At 36.9% G+C, this 18,332-nt stretch overlaps 1 protein-coding gene across 3 annotated transcripts in view; it reads left to right on the top strand.

The window, feature by feature from the left end:
• Positions 1–18,332, top strand: part of NLGN1 (neuroligin 1) — a 790,542-nt gene that overhangs the window by 240,630 nt on the left and 531,580 nt on the right. For all 3 annotated transcript variants that reach the window (XM_038743242.1, XM_038743240.1, XM_038743239.1), the window contains one exon: positions 3,363–3,515. In XM_038743242.1, coding sequence (XP_038599170.1) covers positions 3,363–3,515 — 153 coding nt within the window. The remainder of the gene's footprint in view (positions 1–3,362; positions 3,516–18,332) is intronic.

The raw sequence follows: 18,332 nt of genomic DNA, 5'->3' as shown, positions 1-18,332 counted from the left end.
GACCTCAGATTTTTGAGCAATTTTCACAAGTGCTACCTCTGGATCAAAATTGACACTGGATGCCAAGTCAAGATAGAGGATCTAAAATATAGGCTATTCACTAGTATTAAGACAGTAATGTTTCACTGGGAGGAACATGTGGAGAGTACATTTGATAATTACGGATTAATAATCTGCATGTTGACTTGAAATAGGGCATATACATACAAACAGCTTGAACAATATGTAGGTGGCTGAATACTAAAGTTCCATTTAGTAAGAAAAAAAGGGCTTAAGTGAACAATACGTTACTTTAAGCAGAGCATAGATGAAAATTCCTAGATCATCAGAGGCCAAGAATGTTTAATTTGTAACATTGTCTATCCACATGACTCAACCATTTAGTTAATGGTATCAAATTCAAAGGCCGATTGTATTTCTTAAAATATAAGTACATTTTTGAAATCACCAATATGAAAGAAAGAATACTCAGATGTAATACTTATTTTCATCATCACCTAACCTTTTACATGAATTACAATCAGGGGAAGTTAAAAGGTTTTCCCTGAAAGGCAGAAAAACTTTAGCTGCACTTGTTTGCTGAGTAGGCTATTCAAACCCACACTTATCTCTACATTTTTAGAGGACACCTCCATGAAGTCAACTGGAGCTTATGTTAAAATGAAATAAATGCTTTTCTATATATCTCAGATCAGAGAATCTCACATTCACTATCTCCCAGCCATCTAAATAAGATGAGAGAATATTGCCTGTCCAGTGATCCTGTTGCTCTTCCTGTTTACTAAAATGACAAAATATATATCACTGCCTAGTATAGTTCGAATGGAATACAAAACAGCTCTAAAATATATTTTAAATCTTTTTTGATGGAACTTAATTACAGGCAATAATGAATGTTCAATTTTTCAATGCATAGTCCTCTTAAAAGGAGATATGGAATAAGAATCCCCATAAATATTCAGAGATGAGCTATTTGATAGGAATATACTGTAATTACAAAATGAATGCTTTGATTCCATTAAAATGCCAAACTCATATTTTCCTATTATACTAAGTAAAGACATCATCTATTGCTCCAATATAAAAGTGTTTTAAGTAAATAATTTTGCATCCTTACCAAAAAGAACAGCCTAGGATTATCTTAAAAATGACCATTTAATCTTTAATATCATGGCCATTTTGACCTGAAAAAAGTGAAGTGATACTCAGTCTTGGTTACAGGATTGAGAAGAGACCTTTAACAAACTTTGTGGAAAAAAGTTAATATTGAATTTGTTCTTATTGGCATCATTTGTGATGATATGAAGCACATTCTCTAGTCCTGACAGGCCAAACTATCAGTTCCAAATTATAAAGACACATTCCCCAAAGAATGCACTGAAAGAGCCTTCTTCATAGTTCGGGCCTTCTTATTTTTTGAATGCCCACTTCATTTTGTTATCACAGATAAAGGCTGGCAAGGTGCTGGAGTATTGTCTTGAGATGAGCAGAGTGGGTCTACCAAGATTTCATTACTTTTCACAGTTGGCAGCAGGGTAATTCTATGTAATTTTAATTAAAGAGGAATTCTGAAACCACCTCCCCCTGTGCTTCCTTCAAGCACACAATTAGCAGTGTACAATTTATAATGTGAAGTCAGTTAATGATCCACTTTAATAATTTATTATTGCACCTGTTTTTTCCAGAAATGCTAAAAAAAGAAATGCACATACACAATCATTTTGAAATTTGAAATGATGATTTTTCCATCCCTAAGTATCAACTCAGTGATTATTGTCAGTACACCAAAATACACTTCAATTTTATTCTTAATTTTCTATCACTAAAATCTACCCATTTTAAGAACCTAAATGATGGCAGAGAAATAAAGTGGGCAACTTCATGACATCTGTGAAATCCACAATAGATAATTGCCAACTTAGGAAATGTAGAAAGATCAAATGGATCTACTATCCCTGACAGTGGAATTATAGATGATCAACAAATAGTTTTTACTATTAGAAAACCCAGTGATCTGGATGGCTTTTCTTTTGTCAGCCTAAACCATATGGTTAATCTATACCATCTAGAGAAGTTCCTTGCTCTGAAGATGCCAAAGTCTAATTTTTATCCTCTGCATTTGGCCAAAAACAGGAGCATTATCTGATTGGAGGCCATGCTTCCTGCCATGTAGCTATATTCACTAGTCAGTGTTAGAAGGCCCTACATTGAGCCCTTTGCCTGCAGGGCAGGCAAGTCAGACCCTGAATGACACTGAGAAATGTAATCCCTCATTCTACCTCAGCCTCCCTCCGCACCCCCTTTACAAATACATGATTACTCTTGGAAAGAAGTCTGCTAAATCACCTATTTTTCACAGGAGAGCAACCCATTTACCCTTTTCCTTCTCACCCCCTCTCATTTCCAGATCAAGAGGGTAAGAGAAGATGGGCCCCTTATCTCTCTAATTACTTACATTTTTCATTTATAAACCAATTTTCTCCTTTAGCTTTGAAGACATGTAGGCACTTTAAAATTCTTCTGTTCATCGTGTACTTAAAAATGTGTTTTCCAGCCTGTCAAAACTATGTTAACAATGGAAAATGAATTAAAAGCTGCATATTTTATCAAAATATTATTAATTTGGAGATATAAAAGGTCACTTTAATATCATGTCTTTCCTTGCCAACACGTGACAAAATGATAAGAATAATTTAAATTACTTTTGCTATATTTAGTAACTACAAAAATCTCATATGCCAGTCAAGTGAGGCCAGAAGTTTAGGGTTTTGCTACAAAAGCACTTACAATTGATTCATTCATTTGATAATTAATAGTTACCTTAAGTAGCAAAATTAACTCATTGCAACTTACAACTTGTTTTCATAATTACCTCCATCTCCTAGCAAATCATGGAAATTGAAAGTGGTTTAATATAATCGTGTTGATTATGTAATGGGGAAAGAAGTGTTTTTAATTTATTTTCAAAGATTCAAATTCAGGAAAAAAAATGTTGGAGGATTTTCGAATCATAATAACCCTGTCATGCTTTGTTCATGTTTCAAAATGTTTGACTGAAAATTCGAAATCTGAAGCATGTTTGAGCAAGTATATTAGTTATGCTCTCTTGATGCGCTTATTGTTGTCATCTCAGAAGACATTTAAGGAATACTTAGTCTCCTACTTCAGCTCTGACTATAAATGTGCATGAGATCATAATTTATAATAGTTCTTATGCACAGTGCTAGAATTTCATATGAGTTGCTTGAGAAACACTTCAAGAATAGTACAAGATATGTATGTAATTTTAACCAAGTCTTCAAGATGTAAAATACACCTTGCCTTTTTTTTGTATAATATGTAAATGCTTTTTCTTTTTCCAGACATTCGGGACAGTGGGGGTCCCAAACCAGTGATGGTGTACATTCATGGTGGGTCATACATGGAAGGCACTGGAAATTTATATGATGGCAGTGTCCTGGCAAGTTATGGCAATGTGATAGTCATCACAGTCAACTACCGACTTGGGGTACTTGGTAAGGTGCTTCTTTTTCCATTACCTGTAAATGTGTGTGGGAGTGTTGTTTTTTATTATTTTTATTATTATTATTATTATTATTATTATTATTATTATTATTATTTCATCCTCACTGGCAGTCTTATTCCAAGAACTTCTTAATGCCTTGCTAGCAAAGTCTCAGAAGAAATTTCTCAGAGATTTGAACTCTATTGTTAGCTAATTGTGATTGTGTCTACAATATGCAAGCATTTTCCTTATATTACTCTACTGTATGTTCCAGGACTTCTCTTCCACCTTTTTAACGGTTGCCTAAATGGACTAGAAATAGTTAAATTCCTGTCAGGGTACTGGTGTGACTATCAATAACAAATTCGCCTGAATTGACATTTGTTTGGGAATTCCATAAACTGTATCACACAATCTGTGGAGTCATATTGATAACCATTTTGTAGAACAGAACTGCTTTCTATGAAAAGAGATGTTTTTTCTGGCCCTATACCAAAATTAATTCCTTCCACCAATGATTTCTTGCTGTCATGAGTATGCAGCCTATAAAGCAATGAAATGCTTAAATTAATGCTCTAGATATAATGATAAATGGCAGTGCTGTTATTAGTCTTGGTTAGAAATGCTGCTTCTATATACATTTTATGAATAATGGCTATGTAAGCAATAAGTGATATAAAGAGTTTTGCCTTTAATAACTATGCATTCATGAAGGTATTTTCCTTAGGGATAACATTGGCTGTAATTAATGAAAGAATTGGTAACCAAGACATTATTTTCTTCATTCCTTTCGATTTTTTTTAAAGAAAATAATACTTCATGATGATACTCTGAGGAGACAGTGTTTGTGGGTAGTAAAGCCTGGAGGTTTCCCATTGATTACCCAGGTACATTTATCCAAAATGAAAATGACCGAAGTGTACTACATTTACATTCTACTTTCCATCCTTATGCGGTGCATGATCTCTTTACTAGAATATATATGAATATGAATTGACTCTTCTAGGTAATCTCTCATTTTCTTTTATAATTAAGACTATTATTTTTGATTCACTAAGTAGAACATATTTCTTTGAACTTTAAACCTTTGGCATTGATGAAAATTTGAATTGAAACTGCATCCAATCAAACTTTTTTGCAATAACTTTATGAAGTGTGGTACAAAAGAGTGCTTTTCTTCATTATTGTTATAAACATTTTATTAGACATGGGACTCTACTTGTCTTACAGGTCTTTGATTTAAAGTCATTCTTGGAATTTCATGTAGCTGTTAGCAGTCTCAAATGGCACTCTTTTTTTTTTGTCTTGGGTGCATCAGGCTGAACATGGTTAGGGGTTTTACATTTTAATCATGATAAATGTGAGGTCATTTTTAAGTATTTGTATTTCTGAAGTTGAAAATTCTAACATCAGTAGTCACTAGCTTGCAGGCTGCTAGTTGAAATAGAATGTCAGAGTTCCCAAATGCTTTCTTCAAGTCCAAAAATTCCATCTTTTGATCTTTGTGCCATCCCCTAGTCTGTTTCTTCTCAGTCAATGACTTATTTATTTCTTAAAACTGATGTAAAGTGTGATCCCTTTGGAAGGAAAAAAATGTATATTACGATTTTTATATGAACATATTCTGTTTAGGAAGTCACCTAAGAAAATTGTCCTAGTATTTGAAGTATTTCACAGTGCACCAATCCAATTGATTGACAGTGTTTTGGGGGGGCTGTTATCTTGTGTCAGAAAAAAAATCTAATAATGTCAAGATAAATAATAGTTAAAATATTTTTATATGTTTTCCCTTTTCCCATCTGGTGAACCCTAAAGACCCCATATATACAGATATACTACTCATTTCTTATCTCTTGCAATCACAAAATGGCCACATACATTTGTCAGATCTCTTAGGAAATTCTTTGGAAGCCTTGCTGATACCTAGGAATCTTAATCTTAATTTCTATTTCTCAACCAATAATGCATTCTTTGAGCAATAATAAGTCAAGGGCAATTCACAACATTGATAAAATCTGCCCTTTCCTCATTTCAAACTGCTAACATGTTGATCCAAGCATTTATCTTACCCTGCCTGATTACTGCATCCCCTTTCTGGCTGACCACACTGCCTCCTGTCTCTGCCCACTCCAGACCAGATTTTGCTGCCCAGATTATTTTTCTACAAACCATTCCCCAAAGAACCTCCAGTGGTAGTTCATCCATCACATCGAACAGGAACTCCTTACCATCAGCTTTAAAGCATATAATCACCCTGCCCCCTCCTACCTCACCTCACTGTTCTTCTACAACAACCCAGCTATCGTACTTCACTCCCAACCTCATCTATCTATCCACCGACCTCTTGTCCACATCCTATCTCTGGCCTGGAATATCCTCCCTCTTCATATCTGACAGACAATTACTCTCTCCACCTTCAAAGCCTTAGTGAAGGCACATCTCCTTCATGTGGCCTTCCCTAAGTTCCTCTCTTCCCCTTTTCCCGCTCCCTTCTGTATCAACCTGATTTGCTCCCTTTATTCATGGCTCTCTCAACCCCACAGCACTTATATGCATATCCATAATTTATTTATATTAATATCTGTCTCTCCTCTAGACCATGAGCTCATTGTGAGCAGTTGTCTACCAACTTTGTTGTAATGTACTCTCCCAAGAGTTTAATACAGTGCCCTGCATGCAGTAAGAGCTCGTTAAATATGATTGAGTTGTGCTTATTTGATTGAAGAATCAGATTCTAATTTCCAGATTCCAATTTCCCTTGAAGCATATGACCTTCTCTAGCAATTGCATTTTGCCATTTTCAATAGATTCTATACCTTCTTGATCCTGAGGTGTATTATCATTCTATTGCCATTTCTCTGACCAGTAGAAGGGAGTTGACAATTGTTAGAAAAACATGAATCCTATAGTCAAATTTTAATTTAACCCAGATAGCTCCTTCCCCAGCCTATTTTTTGAATGGTATGAGAAAATCATTTTATAGATTGCACAGCTGAAGTTACTGAATGAAACAATAGCATTTAATAAAAACTTTGATTTTCATCTTACTTTAAGTAATATCTTCTGCAATTGTCTCTTGCACTGGTTAATAAAAGGTGAAAATTCTGGTAATATTGAACTTCTGCCATATGGTTCAGTTTTCTGTGTGAAGAAGTGTTCACACACTGATTTTAATAAAGAAAATTTGCAAGGGGCCTTGAATGCCAAAAAACTAGATTTTAATGTCAGTTAATATGTTGATAAACATAGCTACATTTATTTCATTAGAATGATTAAAAATTGAGTTAGATTATAAATATCATTCACTACAGTAAACTTTCATTTTTAAAAGCTAATAATTTGTGACATTTCAAAAGAAATATGTTATAATATTCGGTGTGCTCATTCTTCCAGTTCAAGTCAAAAAATAAGATAGTGTTTGTTGCCTACTGCCTTAATACCCATTATACTCAGAATTAAGTTGGTGTGTCCCAGAATAGAGCAAGTAAGAATCTTTCACAACCAACGGCTCTAAGAGGTCTTCGAAGAAAAAGAGTTTAAACCTACTCCAGATCATCAAAAGATTGCCTAGAGGCTGCAGCAGTGATTCATGGAAGCTTTTCCCTAGCTTCCAAGTGAGGAACCTTGTTCAACTTCTGTTCATTTAGCTCTCCCAAAGCCTATATAAATTTACCATTTAGAAATATCTACGGTGAGCCTCTAAAGAACTGAGCCGTGTATCTATGAAGAGCAATATCAAAAAGAGGAAGAATGATTTTGTCAGTAGGCTTTCCTCTCTTCCCAAATTGAGGCTAAGAAAAAGCATCTACAGCAAAATTGTAGATAGATGTAGAAATATGTCAATAAAAGGAATTCTTGTGGTTGCATTAGTATAATGAAAGCAATTTTCCCTGCTGGGAAAGGAGGTGTAGTGATTTTGAAATTCTTTAATTATGCCATAGCTCTTTCAATAGATGTAGCTACATAATCAGCTTAAAATAATATGCATTGTTCTCTTAATATATAACATGTGGCTTTCATTAAATGGTGGTTTACCCTGAGACACTTCTATTTTGCGTTTCAAGGATCAAAGAATTTACATTCTGCCATACATATTTGGTTGTACCATGTAGCTCTCTAATTTCTATTCGATTCTATGATATGAAATATAGTATTAGAGATGAGGAACATCTGATTTTAAGATAGGATTTTAATGTGTCCCATATTACAAAATCAATGAATAATTTACAAACATTACAGGGAAACCTATTTTTAACAGTAGATTCCTGGAAGTCCTCAGTGAACTGTGTGTTTAATATGGACAATCTGTTCAAACCATCTCAGTAAGACAGTTGTCAATCATATTAGAGTGAATGTTTCCAACTGGCTTTGTTCATTTATTTCAGGGTTTACAAACTTTACAATATTTACATTATATGTTGGGCTCACTCTCTCCTATCTTGTATCCTCATTAATCATGAAGAACAGCTATGTTATTGTTATGCAGTAACTTTTCATATAGTTAAAGACTTTTTGAGTTCCATTTTAGTACACTTTTTACTCTCTTCAGTCTTCCCAACACAAGCCACCCAAAACATGGGCCTAAGTTTTTCCACTTCTATTTGGTGAATTTAACATTGGTGGCCTGACCACTAAGAAGCCCCAACTGTGTGTAGAGAAGAGGAAGTGCCATTGTCCTTTCTTCCATGTTCTCCATTATAACCCTGGAAATTCTCCATGATTGAAACTGTTCACAACTGTCTCAAAGAACCTTCTCCTCCGTCGTGAGCCACCCCAGGTGAGGACATGGCAACCTAGGGCGATAGTACTTTTCTCCTACTCTCTCCCAGCACCCTGTGTGTGTTTGTTACTGATCCTTGGTAGAAAGTGTTGTGATATTAAAACATTGATGCTATTTTCAAGAAATGCAAAAAGGAAATTTAATTTAGATGTCTCGAGTTAAATGTTACCATTTTCTATTGCTAAAGTAACAGCTGATCATGCACAAATTTAATGGGTCAAAGGCAAAAAGCTTTCAATGGAATTACTCAACATTCATTATATATAATGTGCAAGCAGTTTTCAGTGTCTATGCTCACTTAATGTGTGCATATTACAGGACTCCAACAAGCGCTTGACCTTGGAAAATTATTCACCTAGAACTCTATTACTTATAGAATTCAGTGTCCTAAGGAAGACATTTTTAGTGCATCTAAATAAAGTGTAAAAGTGCAGTTCCTGAATTGTAAGAAAATAAGACCAATGATGTTAGAAATTGCTTATCTAAGTAACACCACCTCAGACAACCAGTCTTCATGGTGCTGGCATTCAGGCAAGGACCATGAAACCTTTCCTTCTTTCCATGACAACCAACTCTAAATCAAAGATGAAACAGTGAAGTGAGCTTGAAAAATTGTTAACAGGGGAAAAAAGGCAGGCATAATTTGTGGGATTACTGCATCTATTGTAACATCAAATTCATGAATATATTCCCTTTGATATGATCAAGTTTTCTTACATCCAACATTTTAGACCAGGAATCGACTTAGGTTAAATTCCCCCTCCAAGAAATATCCTCCCCTAAGCTTGTGGGGTGTGAATGTGTGTGTGTGGGGGGTGTCCCTTGAGTTTGAAGATGATGCTTCTGACTGAGATTTTATTAGTGTGTATGGATTTGACTAATCAGACCAAGGTATGGCTAAACAGCTCTTGCTCGTGATGTTTGTAGAAAGATGACTCTTACAATACTGTTGCATTCTTTAATCACTGGGACTTCTTGGTGTCACGATCTTCCTGACACCTAGGACTGCCTCCCAACTGCCCCTGCTATGCATCATCCACAGTTTTGTGGACAGAGAACTCATCTACCAACTCTGTTGTACTGTACTCGCCCAAGGACTTAGTACAGTGCTCTCCACACAGTGTCATTAATAAATTCCATTTACCTATTAAAAGTTTTTTTTTAATTTTTGCAATCATTTCTGTGATTACCACAGAGTAGATGTTTTGGCATCATCTATTTTCCTCAGTCTTCTCACTAGTGAAGGAGTTCTGTGATAAGGTCTTTGATTTCATGTTGTTTTGACTGAGTTCTTTTTTTTTTTTTCCAGTGATAGTCTTGCTACTTATTGGGGAAGATGATTTCTAAGTCAAAATGAGGGATCTATGGTAGGTTCAGGTCTCATATTTAGTACATTGCTTTGAATGCAGTAAGCACTCAGTGAATACCATTGATTAATCACTCTATACCTTCAGTTTAATGTGAAGGTATCAATCTCTTTGAAACTCACAAAAAATTAAGGATTCAGAAAAACTTAGCAAGGATGATCCTATCTCCTTGTCAATTTGGCATGACCTGAATGCATGACTTTTTTTCCCCTTCCTTCCCTCAAGAAAACTTCAACTTCTTTTGGCATTACATTTCTCCTCTATCACTTTCAACATTTCCTTTTTTCCCCTACTCTAGACTGTAAGCTTATTATGGACAGGGAATTGTTCCATTAATTCTGTTCTATTGTACACCCCCAAGAGCTTAGTACAGTGCTCTGCACATAAGTGTTCAATAAATAACATTGATTGATTGCTCTTCACACTTCAAATTTTTTTAGATTGTATGCAATGAAGGGCTAAAATTTAGAAGAGCTAATTTTCTTGTCCTAAGCAGTATTAAGATAAACAAGTTTTTGTTTTAGATGTCATCTTTTCTCACATCATTCATTTTCCCACCAGTTTTTTCTCTTATTACTAGTTTTCCTTACACTTGTCTTCCTTTTTTTGCATGCTATTATTCACCTTTTATTCTTTCTTCATCAATCATTGCCTTTTCTCAGAAAGGAAATGTACATTCCTTTAGCTATCTGGGACTCACAAATTAATTTAGAGCTTTATGTGTACCAACCAGTTTCATAATGATGATTTCAATTATTCATTACTAAATCTTCTTCTCCATGGAGTTTTTTAAAAGTATTCATATTCTTCATTTTAAGACTTTTCTTTCTTGGCCAGAGTCAGGTCCCGAGTGGCCAACTCGTTATCCGAGATTATATTAGAGGGTTAATTTCTTGGGGCCACTGAGGGAATGATCAGCACAATTTAGAAACTAGATACTTTAATACACTACATGCAATCAACTGAAAATCAAAGCTTCAGCTATAACAACAAACTGTACTCCGTCCAACCCAGGCATAATGTTTTTCTACCACAAAGTGATCATTCTCGACCAGTAATCAGGTCCTTAAAGAGTCAAGATGGCACGGGTGACTCCAGCATAAGAGGTCTTTCAGGCCCGGCCTGTTTCTATCTTCCCTTCAGAGGACAGTGAACAACAGAACCAATCTCCTTCCCCACCTCATCTTATACTATTCTTGTGGACTGTAATATCGAGCTTCTTCCAGGTATGCTCTTATCTATTACTACCAAATAGTCTGTTCGGTTTTTGGCAATATGTGATGGTAGTGCAGTTTTCTTTCTTCTCTGGTTTTCCTTTCTCCTCTCTGCCTTGGCAGCATGTGATCAGCAGAAGAAGGCTGGGGGTCATGTTTGAGAGAATTAATTTAGGAAGTAGATTAGAGGTTGAGTTAATGTTAAAAAGAGCTAGCCTGAAGAAGTGGGTCTAGGGGTTGAGTTAATGCTGGGTTTTTTTAGCTTAGTCTGTTTTTCTTCAACACTCCATCCTGGCTACAGTAAAAGAGTGGCCTGGCTCCCTTCCAGTGTTGCCAGCTTGAACTTCCCAAGCACTTAGTACAGTGCTCTGCACACAGTAGGCCCTCAATAAATGCCATTAAATGAATGAATAAATACAATTGAATGAATGAATGAATACTACTGGCTGACGAGTGCAGTTTGCAACTTGTGTAAACAATGTCTTAAACAAAGTTCTTCAGCTATCACGTCTTGTGATTGCAGGCAGACAGATAGGCTCCAAGAAAGACCAAATGATAATTTATTCCTCCTATCATTATGGCTATCAATTGTCCCAATACTCTTGTTTCTTGCCTGTACGTGACATATGTCAGACTTTAGGCTGCCAGTGGCTATTTATTGAGCACTTACTGTGTGCAGAGCAGTGTACAAAGTAAGAAGCAGCATGGCTCAGTGGAAAGAGCATGGACTTTGGAGTCAGAGGTCGTGGGTTCAAATAGGTCTGCCACTTGTCAGCTTTGTGACTTTGGGCAAGTCACTTCACTTCTCTGGGCCTCAGTTACCTCATCTGTAAAATGGGGGTGAAGACTGTGAGCCCCCCGTGGGACAACCTGATCATCTTGTAACCTTCCCAGCACTTAGAACAGTGCTTTGCACATAGGAAGTGCTTAATAAATGTCATCATTATTACTATTCATGCCTAGGAAACCAAGAAATACTTGTGTGAAACATAACTAAAAACTATCACTTTTAACTATCGGTGAGAATTAAAATAAAGTAAGTTTTAAAATATATGATGAACCCTATTGAGCTTCCTTGGGTCCTTAAAAATGTGTCCTCACCAGGTAACTATTATATTGGTACTCCAGTTAATAGGATTGCAGTGCTGTAAGAATAATCACATTACTAAAGAGATAAATTCTTAAGCTTGCTTTGAAAAATGTATTTTTTACTTTATTTTTTTCATGCATAGCATACTGCTCTATTATGTATCCACAGAATATAGTATTACAGAGGATTAAATGATAAAAGAGCATCAAAAACTATTATTTAAAATGGGTTTAGGGTCATTCTGAGAGTTCCTATTCATTGTCCTATAAACTACATTCATTGTTATTTAGTGAAAATTGAAGACTGGCCAATTTTCTTTCCTTATGTCACTCCTCAGAATGCTTTTTATCTGATTAATGATACCAAATTGTACAATCTTTATTCATACTTGATATTTAAGTCCTGTTTATTCTTTGTTTGCTAAGTACAATTCATAAAATGCAAAACATAATTTTATATTTTGTTCAACATTTTCTCTTTTATATAAAATGTCATTTTAAAACTTGGGTGCTCAAAGAGCATTCATTTCTGCAATTTATTTTCATATCTTCGCTGAATAAGTTTATTTTTAGGTGTAGGATATTGTGGAATCTCCATATGATTAGGCTGAGAGAGTCAAACAGGAAATCCAGCTGTTCAGAGACATTAATCATAGTTTTCCCTAAGCAGAATATATTGGAAAAGTATTTTCTATAAACTAGGTTTAAAGAAACTAATACGGCCATCCTAAGAACAAACTATGATCATATTTTTTTTAATTTTCCTTAAACTGGAACACTATCCCATGTTTGAGTACCTTCCCTTTCCTATTTCATCTATCCCTTCCCCACTTCACCTCTTCCTTCTAGACTGTAAGTGTGCTGTGGGCAGGGAAGATGTCTATTAATTCTGTTACATTGTACTCTCCTAAGTGCTTAATATAATGCTCTGCACAAAATAAATTATAGCAGACTCATTCAAGATGATCTATATATTATGAAATACCCATTCCCTTTAGGGACCTTCCATAGGAGGTCTTTATTGTTGTTATTATTATTATTACTTTTGTCGTTATTATCATTATCATTATGCCATCCCAGCTCTGAAGTCTTCTCCTACCTGGGATAATATGCCTCACCTGCAACTCTAACAAATTTGTTGTGCCCCTGGGGAATCATCCTCAAGAATCCCCACCTCAGGATGAACTTCTTGATGTGGTTCCCCAGGGCATTCTTTTCCAGGAACTCATTCAGTCATTGTCGTATTTATTGAGTGCTTACTGTGTGCAGAGCACTGTACTAAGCGCCTGGGAAGTACAAGTTTGCAACAAATAGAGACGGTCCCTACCCAACAGCGAGCTCACGGTCTAGAAGGGGGAGACAGGCAACAAAACAAAACATATAAAATGAATAGAATAAATATGTACAAGTAAAATAAATAGAGTAATAAATATATACAAACATATATACATATATACAGGTGCTGTGGGGAGGGGAAGGAGGTAAGGCGGGGGGGATGGGGAGGAGGAGGAGGGGGAGAGGAAGGAGGGGGCTCAGCCTGGGCTCAGCATATAATAATAATAATAATAATATCACTCCTATATGCTAGAGCCCAACATTCTCTAGCAAGTTCATTGTTCCTGACTCACCTTCTAGCTTAATTGCTGGCTTCCAACTAGTTTGATTTGGGGAGCAACTCGAAAATATTTACAGATATTTATCCTTCAAGCTGTCAACGTTTAGTGCCAGTAATATAATACTAGTACTTAAGCTTGTATTCTGAGAGAAACGTTCTACTAAACTCTGTAGGGGGTTTCAATCTAAGCATAATGAGGAAAAGGGATTAGACACTAAAGAAAGGTAAAATGATAGGAACAGATAAACAATGAAAAGGAGTATATGTTAAAAACAACTGAATTCCTAATTTGTGCTACTGAGAGCTCCATAAACAAGTTCTAAAGTATTCCTTTTCTTGAATTAATTTTCCAGTGCATGACTGCCCACCCTTTGAGATAAGCAAATTTATCATATTTTCCATATTATGCTGAGACTTACTATTTATATTTTAAGATGTTTCCAATTTTAGGAGATTATTTTCTGAAGAAACTGATACATAAATAGTTTTGGGGGAATATTATTTATTTATACCTATACCATTTTTTTACTTTTTTAAATTAATGTATTATCCATACATTCTCTTGAATTATAAAAAAGTATAAAATTTTAATTTTTACTCACTTTTATTCTTGCTCTTCATTTTTAAGTCACATGCTTTTTTTTTTTTTCTTTGGGAATGAAACCAGGTCAAAACCCCTGGACAATAAGTGTTATTTTATTCTTCCTGTAAAATTTGTTTAATAAGTAAATTGTGAAGTATTTTCTGAAATCCTTCAATCTGGGAAGTAGTTTCATTATTATTAGTATTGTTGTTATCATATTTGTTAAGGACTTGATATGTGTTGGGATAGCTACAAGATAACCAAGTTTTAATTCTGTTTGTTCTGACGACTCTGATACCTGTCTACGTGTTTTGTTTTTGTTGTTGTTCTCCCCCTTCTAGACTGGGAGCCCATTGTTGGGTAGGGACTGTCTCTATATGTTGCCAACTTGTCTTTCTCAAGAGCTTAGTACATTGCTCTGCACACAGTAAGCGCTCAATAAATACGTTTGAATGAATGAATGAAAACCGAGTTTTAATTCTATTTGTTCTGACAACTTTGACACCTGTCTACATGTTTTGTTTTGTTGTCTGTCTCTCCCTTCTAGACTGTGAGCCCATTGTTGGGTAGGGACCATCTCTATATGTTGCCGACTTGTCCACTTAGTACTGTGTTCTGCACACAGTAAGCGCTCAATAAATACGTTTGAATGAATGAATGAATGAATGAATGAATGAACTAGGTCAGTCTGGCCCTACGTGAGACTCGCAGTTTAAGTAGGGAGAAGAACACCAGGCATGCGGCAGATCTGGGATTACACTCCTAGGTCTATACTCTTTCCACTAGGCCACACGGCTTAGAGTAAGGAAGGGTGGATAATGAACCTGCAGAAAGCATGAGGTGTAGAAGAATGAATAAATTCTTGCATTTTGGGCAAGAGAAATCACCTCCACCTAGAAGGTCACTTTTATTCCTGTTATTCTATTCCATCAACCTCCTCACTGACCTCCCTGTCTTCTGTCTCTCTTATCCTCAGGCTATACTTCACTCTGTTGTACAGACCATATTTCTGAAAAACTGCTTAGGCCTAATCTCCCCACTCCTTAAAAACCTCCAATGATTCCACATTCACCTCAGCTTTAAACAGAAACTCTTTACCACTGGCTTTAAGACAAGCAATCAGCCTTCTCCTTCCTATTTTATTTCACTGATCGACTACAACCCAATCCACACACTCTACCCGCCTAATGCCAAGTGACTCTCTGTACCCCAATCCTGTCTATCCAACCACCAACCACTTGCCTATGTCTTCTTTCTCCCTCCACCTTCACATCCTACAGCCTACCACTCTCCCTACCTTTGAAACTCTCCTAAAATCATATTTTCTCCAAGAGATCTTCCCTAAACTCTCATTTCCCTTATCTGCCTTTGGCTGTGTGTTGATCCTGAACTTGGCTGTGTACTCCTTAATCACTTTGATACTGACCCCAATCCCTGAGCACTTAGGTAAATATACATGTACTGTATTATTTTCCTCTGTATCCGTTTTCTCTATCTGTAGAGAAGCAGCGTGGCTCAGTGGAAAGAGCCCGGGCTTTGGAATCAGAGGTCACGGGTTCAAATCCCTGCTCCGCCAATCGTCAGCTGTGTGACTTTGGGCAAGTCACTTCACTTCTCTGGGCCTCAGTTCCCTCAGCTGTAAAATGGGGATTAAGACTGTGAGCCCCACGTGGGACAACCTGATCACCCTGTAACCTCCCCAGCTCTTAGAATAGTGCTTTGCACATAGTAAGCACTTAATAAATGCCATCGTTATAATTTATTTTAATGTCTGTCTCCTGCTGTAGACTGTAAGCTTCTTGTGGGTGGGGATCGGGTCTGCCCACTCTATTATATTTGAGGTACTCAAGAGTTTAGTACACAATAAATGCTTAAAAAATATCATTGATCAACTGGATGGAATTAAATGTTCTTGACACAATATGTTTGATAGGTGATGCAGAAATTGTGATAATGATAATAATTGTGATATTTAGGTGCTTACTATGTACCAAGCATTGTGATAATAATGATGGTATTTGTTAAGTGTTTACTACGTGCCAGGCACTGTACTAAGCACTGGACAGGATACAAGCAAATCAAGTTGGACACAGTCACTGTCCCACATGGGGTTCACAGTCTCAATCCTCCCATAAACTCCTCACTCTCAGCTTCAAGGCTCTCCATCACCTCTCCCCCTCCTACCTCACCTCCCTTTTCTCCTTCTACAGCCCAGCCCAAACCCTCCACTCCTCTACCGCTAACCTCCTCACTGTACCTCATTCTCCCCTGTCCCACCATCCACCCCTGGCCCACATCCTCCCCCTGGCCTGGAATGCCCTCCCTCTGCACATAAGCCAAGCTAGTTCTCTTCCTTCCTTCAGAGCCCTACTGAGAGCTCACCTCTTCCCCACCCCCACGGCCCTACCTCCTTCCCCTCCCCACAGCACCTGTATATATGTTTGTACAGATTTATTACTCTATTCATTTTACTTGTACATAGCTGTTATTCTGTTAATGATGTGCATCTAGCTTTATTTCTATTTATTCTGATGACTTGACACCTGTCCACATGGTTTGTTTTGTTGTCTGTCTCCCCCTTCTAGACTGTGAGCCCGTTGTTGGGTAGGGACCATCTCTATATGTTGCCAACTTGTACTTCCCAAGCACTTAGTACAGTGCTCTGCACACAGTAAGTGCTCAATAAATATGATTGAAGGAATGAATTTAAAATATGAGTTAACTGAGGCATAGAAAAGTGAAGTGACTTTCCCAAGTTCACACAGCAGATAAGTGGTAGAGATGGGATTAGAACCCATGAACTTCTAACTCCCTGGCCGGTGTTCTCCCCTCTGTGGAATGCTGCTTCTTGTGGCAGGACTTGTATAGATGTAAGCACTTGGATAGATGCAAGAACTAATCAATCAATTGTATTTATTGAGCGCTTACTGTGTGCAGAGCACTGTACTTGGGAAGTACAAGTTGGCAACATATAGAGACAGTCCCTACCCAACAGTGGGCTCACAGTCTAAAAGCACTTGGGTAGATGCAAGATACAGCTTTTGACCCTGTGTCAGCACAGACACAGGCCCTGTCCCATTTGGACTGAGAGCAGCATGGCCTAGTGGAAGGAACACAGGTCTGGGAATCAGAGGACTTGTGTTCTAATCCCAGGTCTGCCTTTTCTGCTGTGAGTCACTTCAGTTCGCTGTGGCTCAGTTACCTCATCTCTAAAATGGGAATGAAGACTGTGAGCCCTATGTGGGACCAGGACTGTGTCCAACCCAATTATATTGTATCTACTGGAATGTAGTAAGCACTTAACAAATACTTCAGTTATTACGGGGCTCACAGTTTATGTAATTCTCTTGGACTGAGTAAAGAAGACTACTTAAATATTCTAGACTGTGAGCCCGCTTTCTAGACTGTGAGTCCGCTGTTGGGTAGGGACCATCTCTATATGTTGCCAGCTTGTACTTCCCAAGCGCTTAGTACAGTGCTCTGCACATAGTAAGCGCTCAGTAAATACATTTGAATGAATGAATGAATAAGAATTCCTTTCAAATCTGACATTTTGCTACTGTGCAAAATACAAGAACTTAAAATACATTTTAGTTTTGTGCAGAACTGGATATTTTCCTTTGAAGGGAAATTTTCCTTAAAATAATAAATATGCTTTCCTCTGGAGTAACAGCAACCTCAGAGGTCTCAAGGTGAACCAATGCCACACTTTGTCTACCCCAGTAAAAGTTGCTTTGATTCTCCCAGTCCAATCTTGGTCGACTGGATCTGTGAGAGAATCTTGGGTGAAATGGCTACAGAACACTCACTCACCCACGAGTCCTCAAATCAGGTCCTGAAAATAATAATAGCAATAATATGCCGGTATTTACTACGTATCTACATGTGACAGGCATTTTGCTCAGAACTGGAATATCAACAAGATAATTAGATAAAATCAAGTAAGTGTCTCACATGAAGGGATAGCAGGTATTTTATTCCCATTTTCAGATGAAGAAACTGAGTCCCACAGACTTAGACTCACTGACTTTAATAATAATGATGATGATGGTATTTGTTAAGCACTTACCATGTGCCAAACACTGTTCTAAGTTCTGGGATAGATATAAACTTGTCAGGTTGTCCCATGTGTGGCTCACAATCTTAACCCCCATTTTATAGATGAAGTAACTGAGGCAC

This window comes from Tachyglossus aculeatus, chromosome 1, assembly GCF_015852505.1.
Source record: "Tachyglossus aculeatus isolate mTacAcu1 chromosome 1, mTacAcu1.pri, whole genome shotgun sequence".
In the NCBI taxonomy this organism is placed as follows: Eukaryota; Metazoa; Chordata; class Mammalia; order Monotremata; family Tachyglossidae; genus Tachyglossus; species Tachyglossus aculeatus.
Note: the sequence above shows the minus strand (reverse complement) of the source record. Positions and strands in the feature narration are given on the sequence as shown.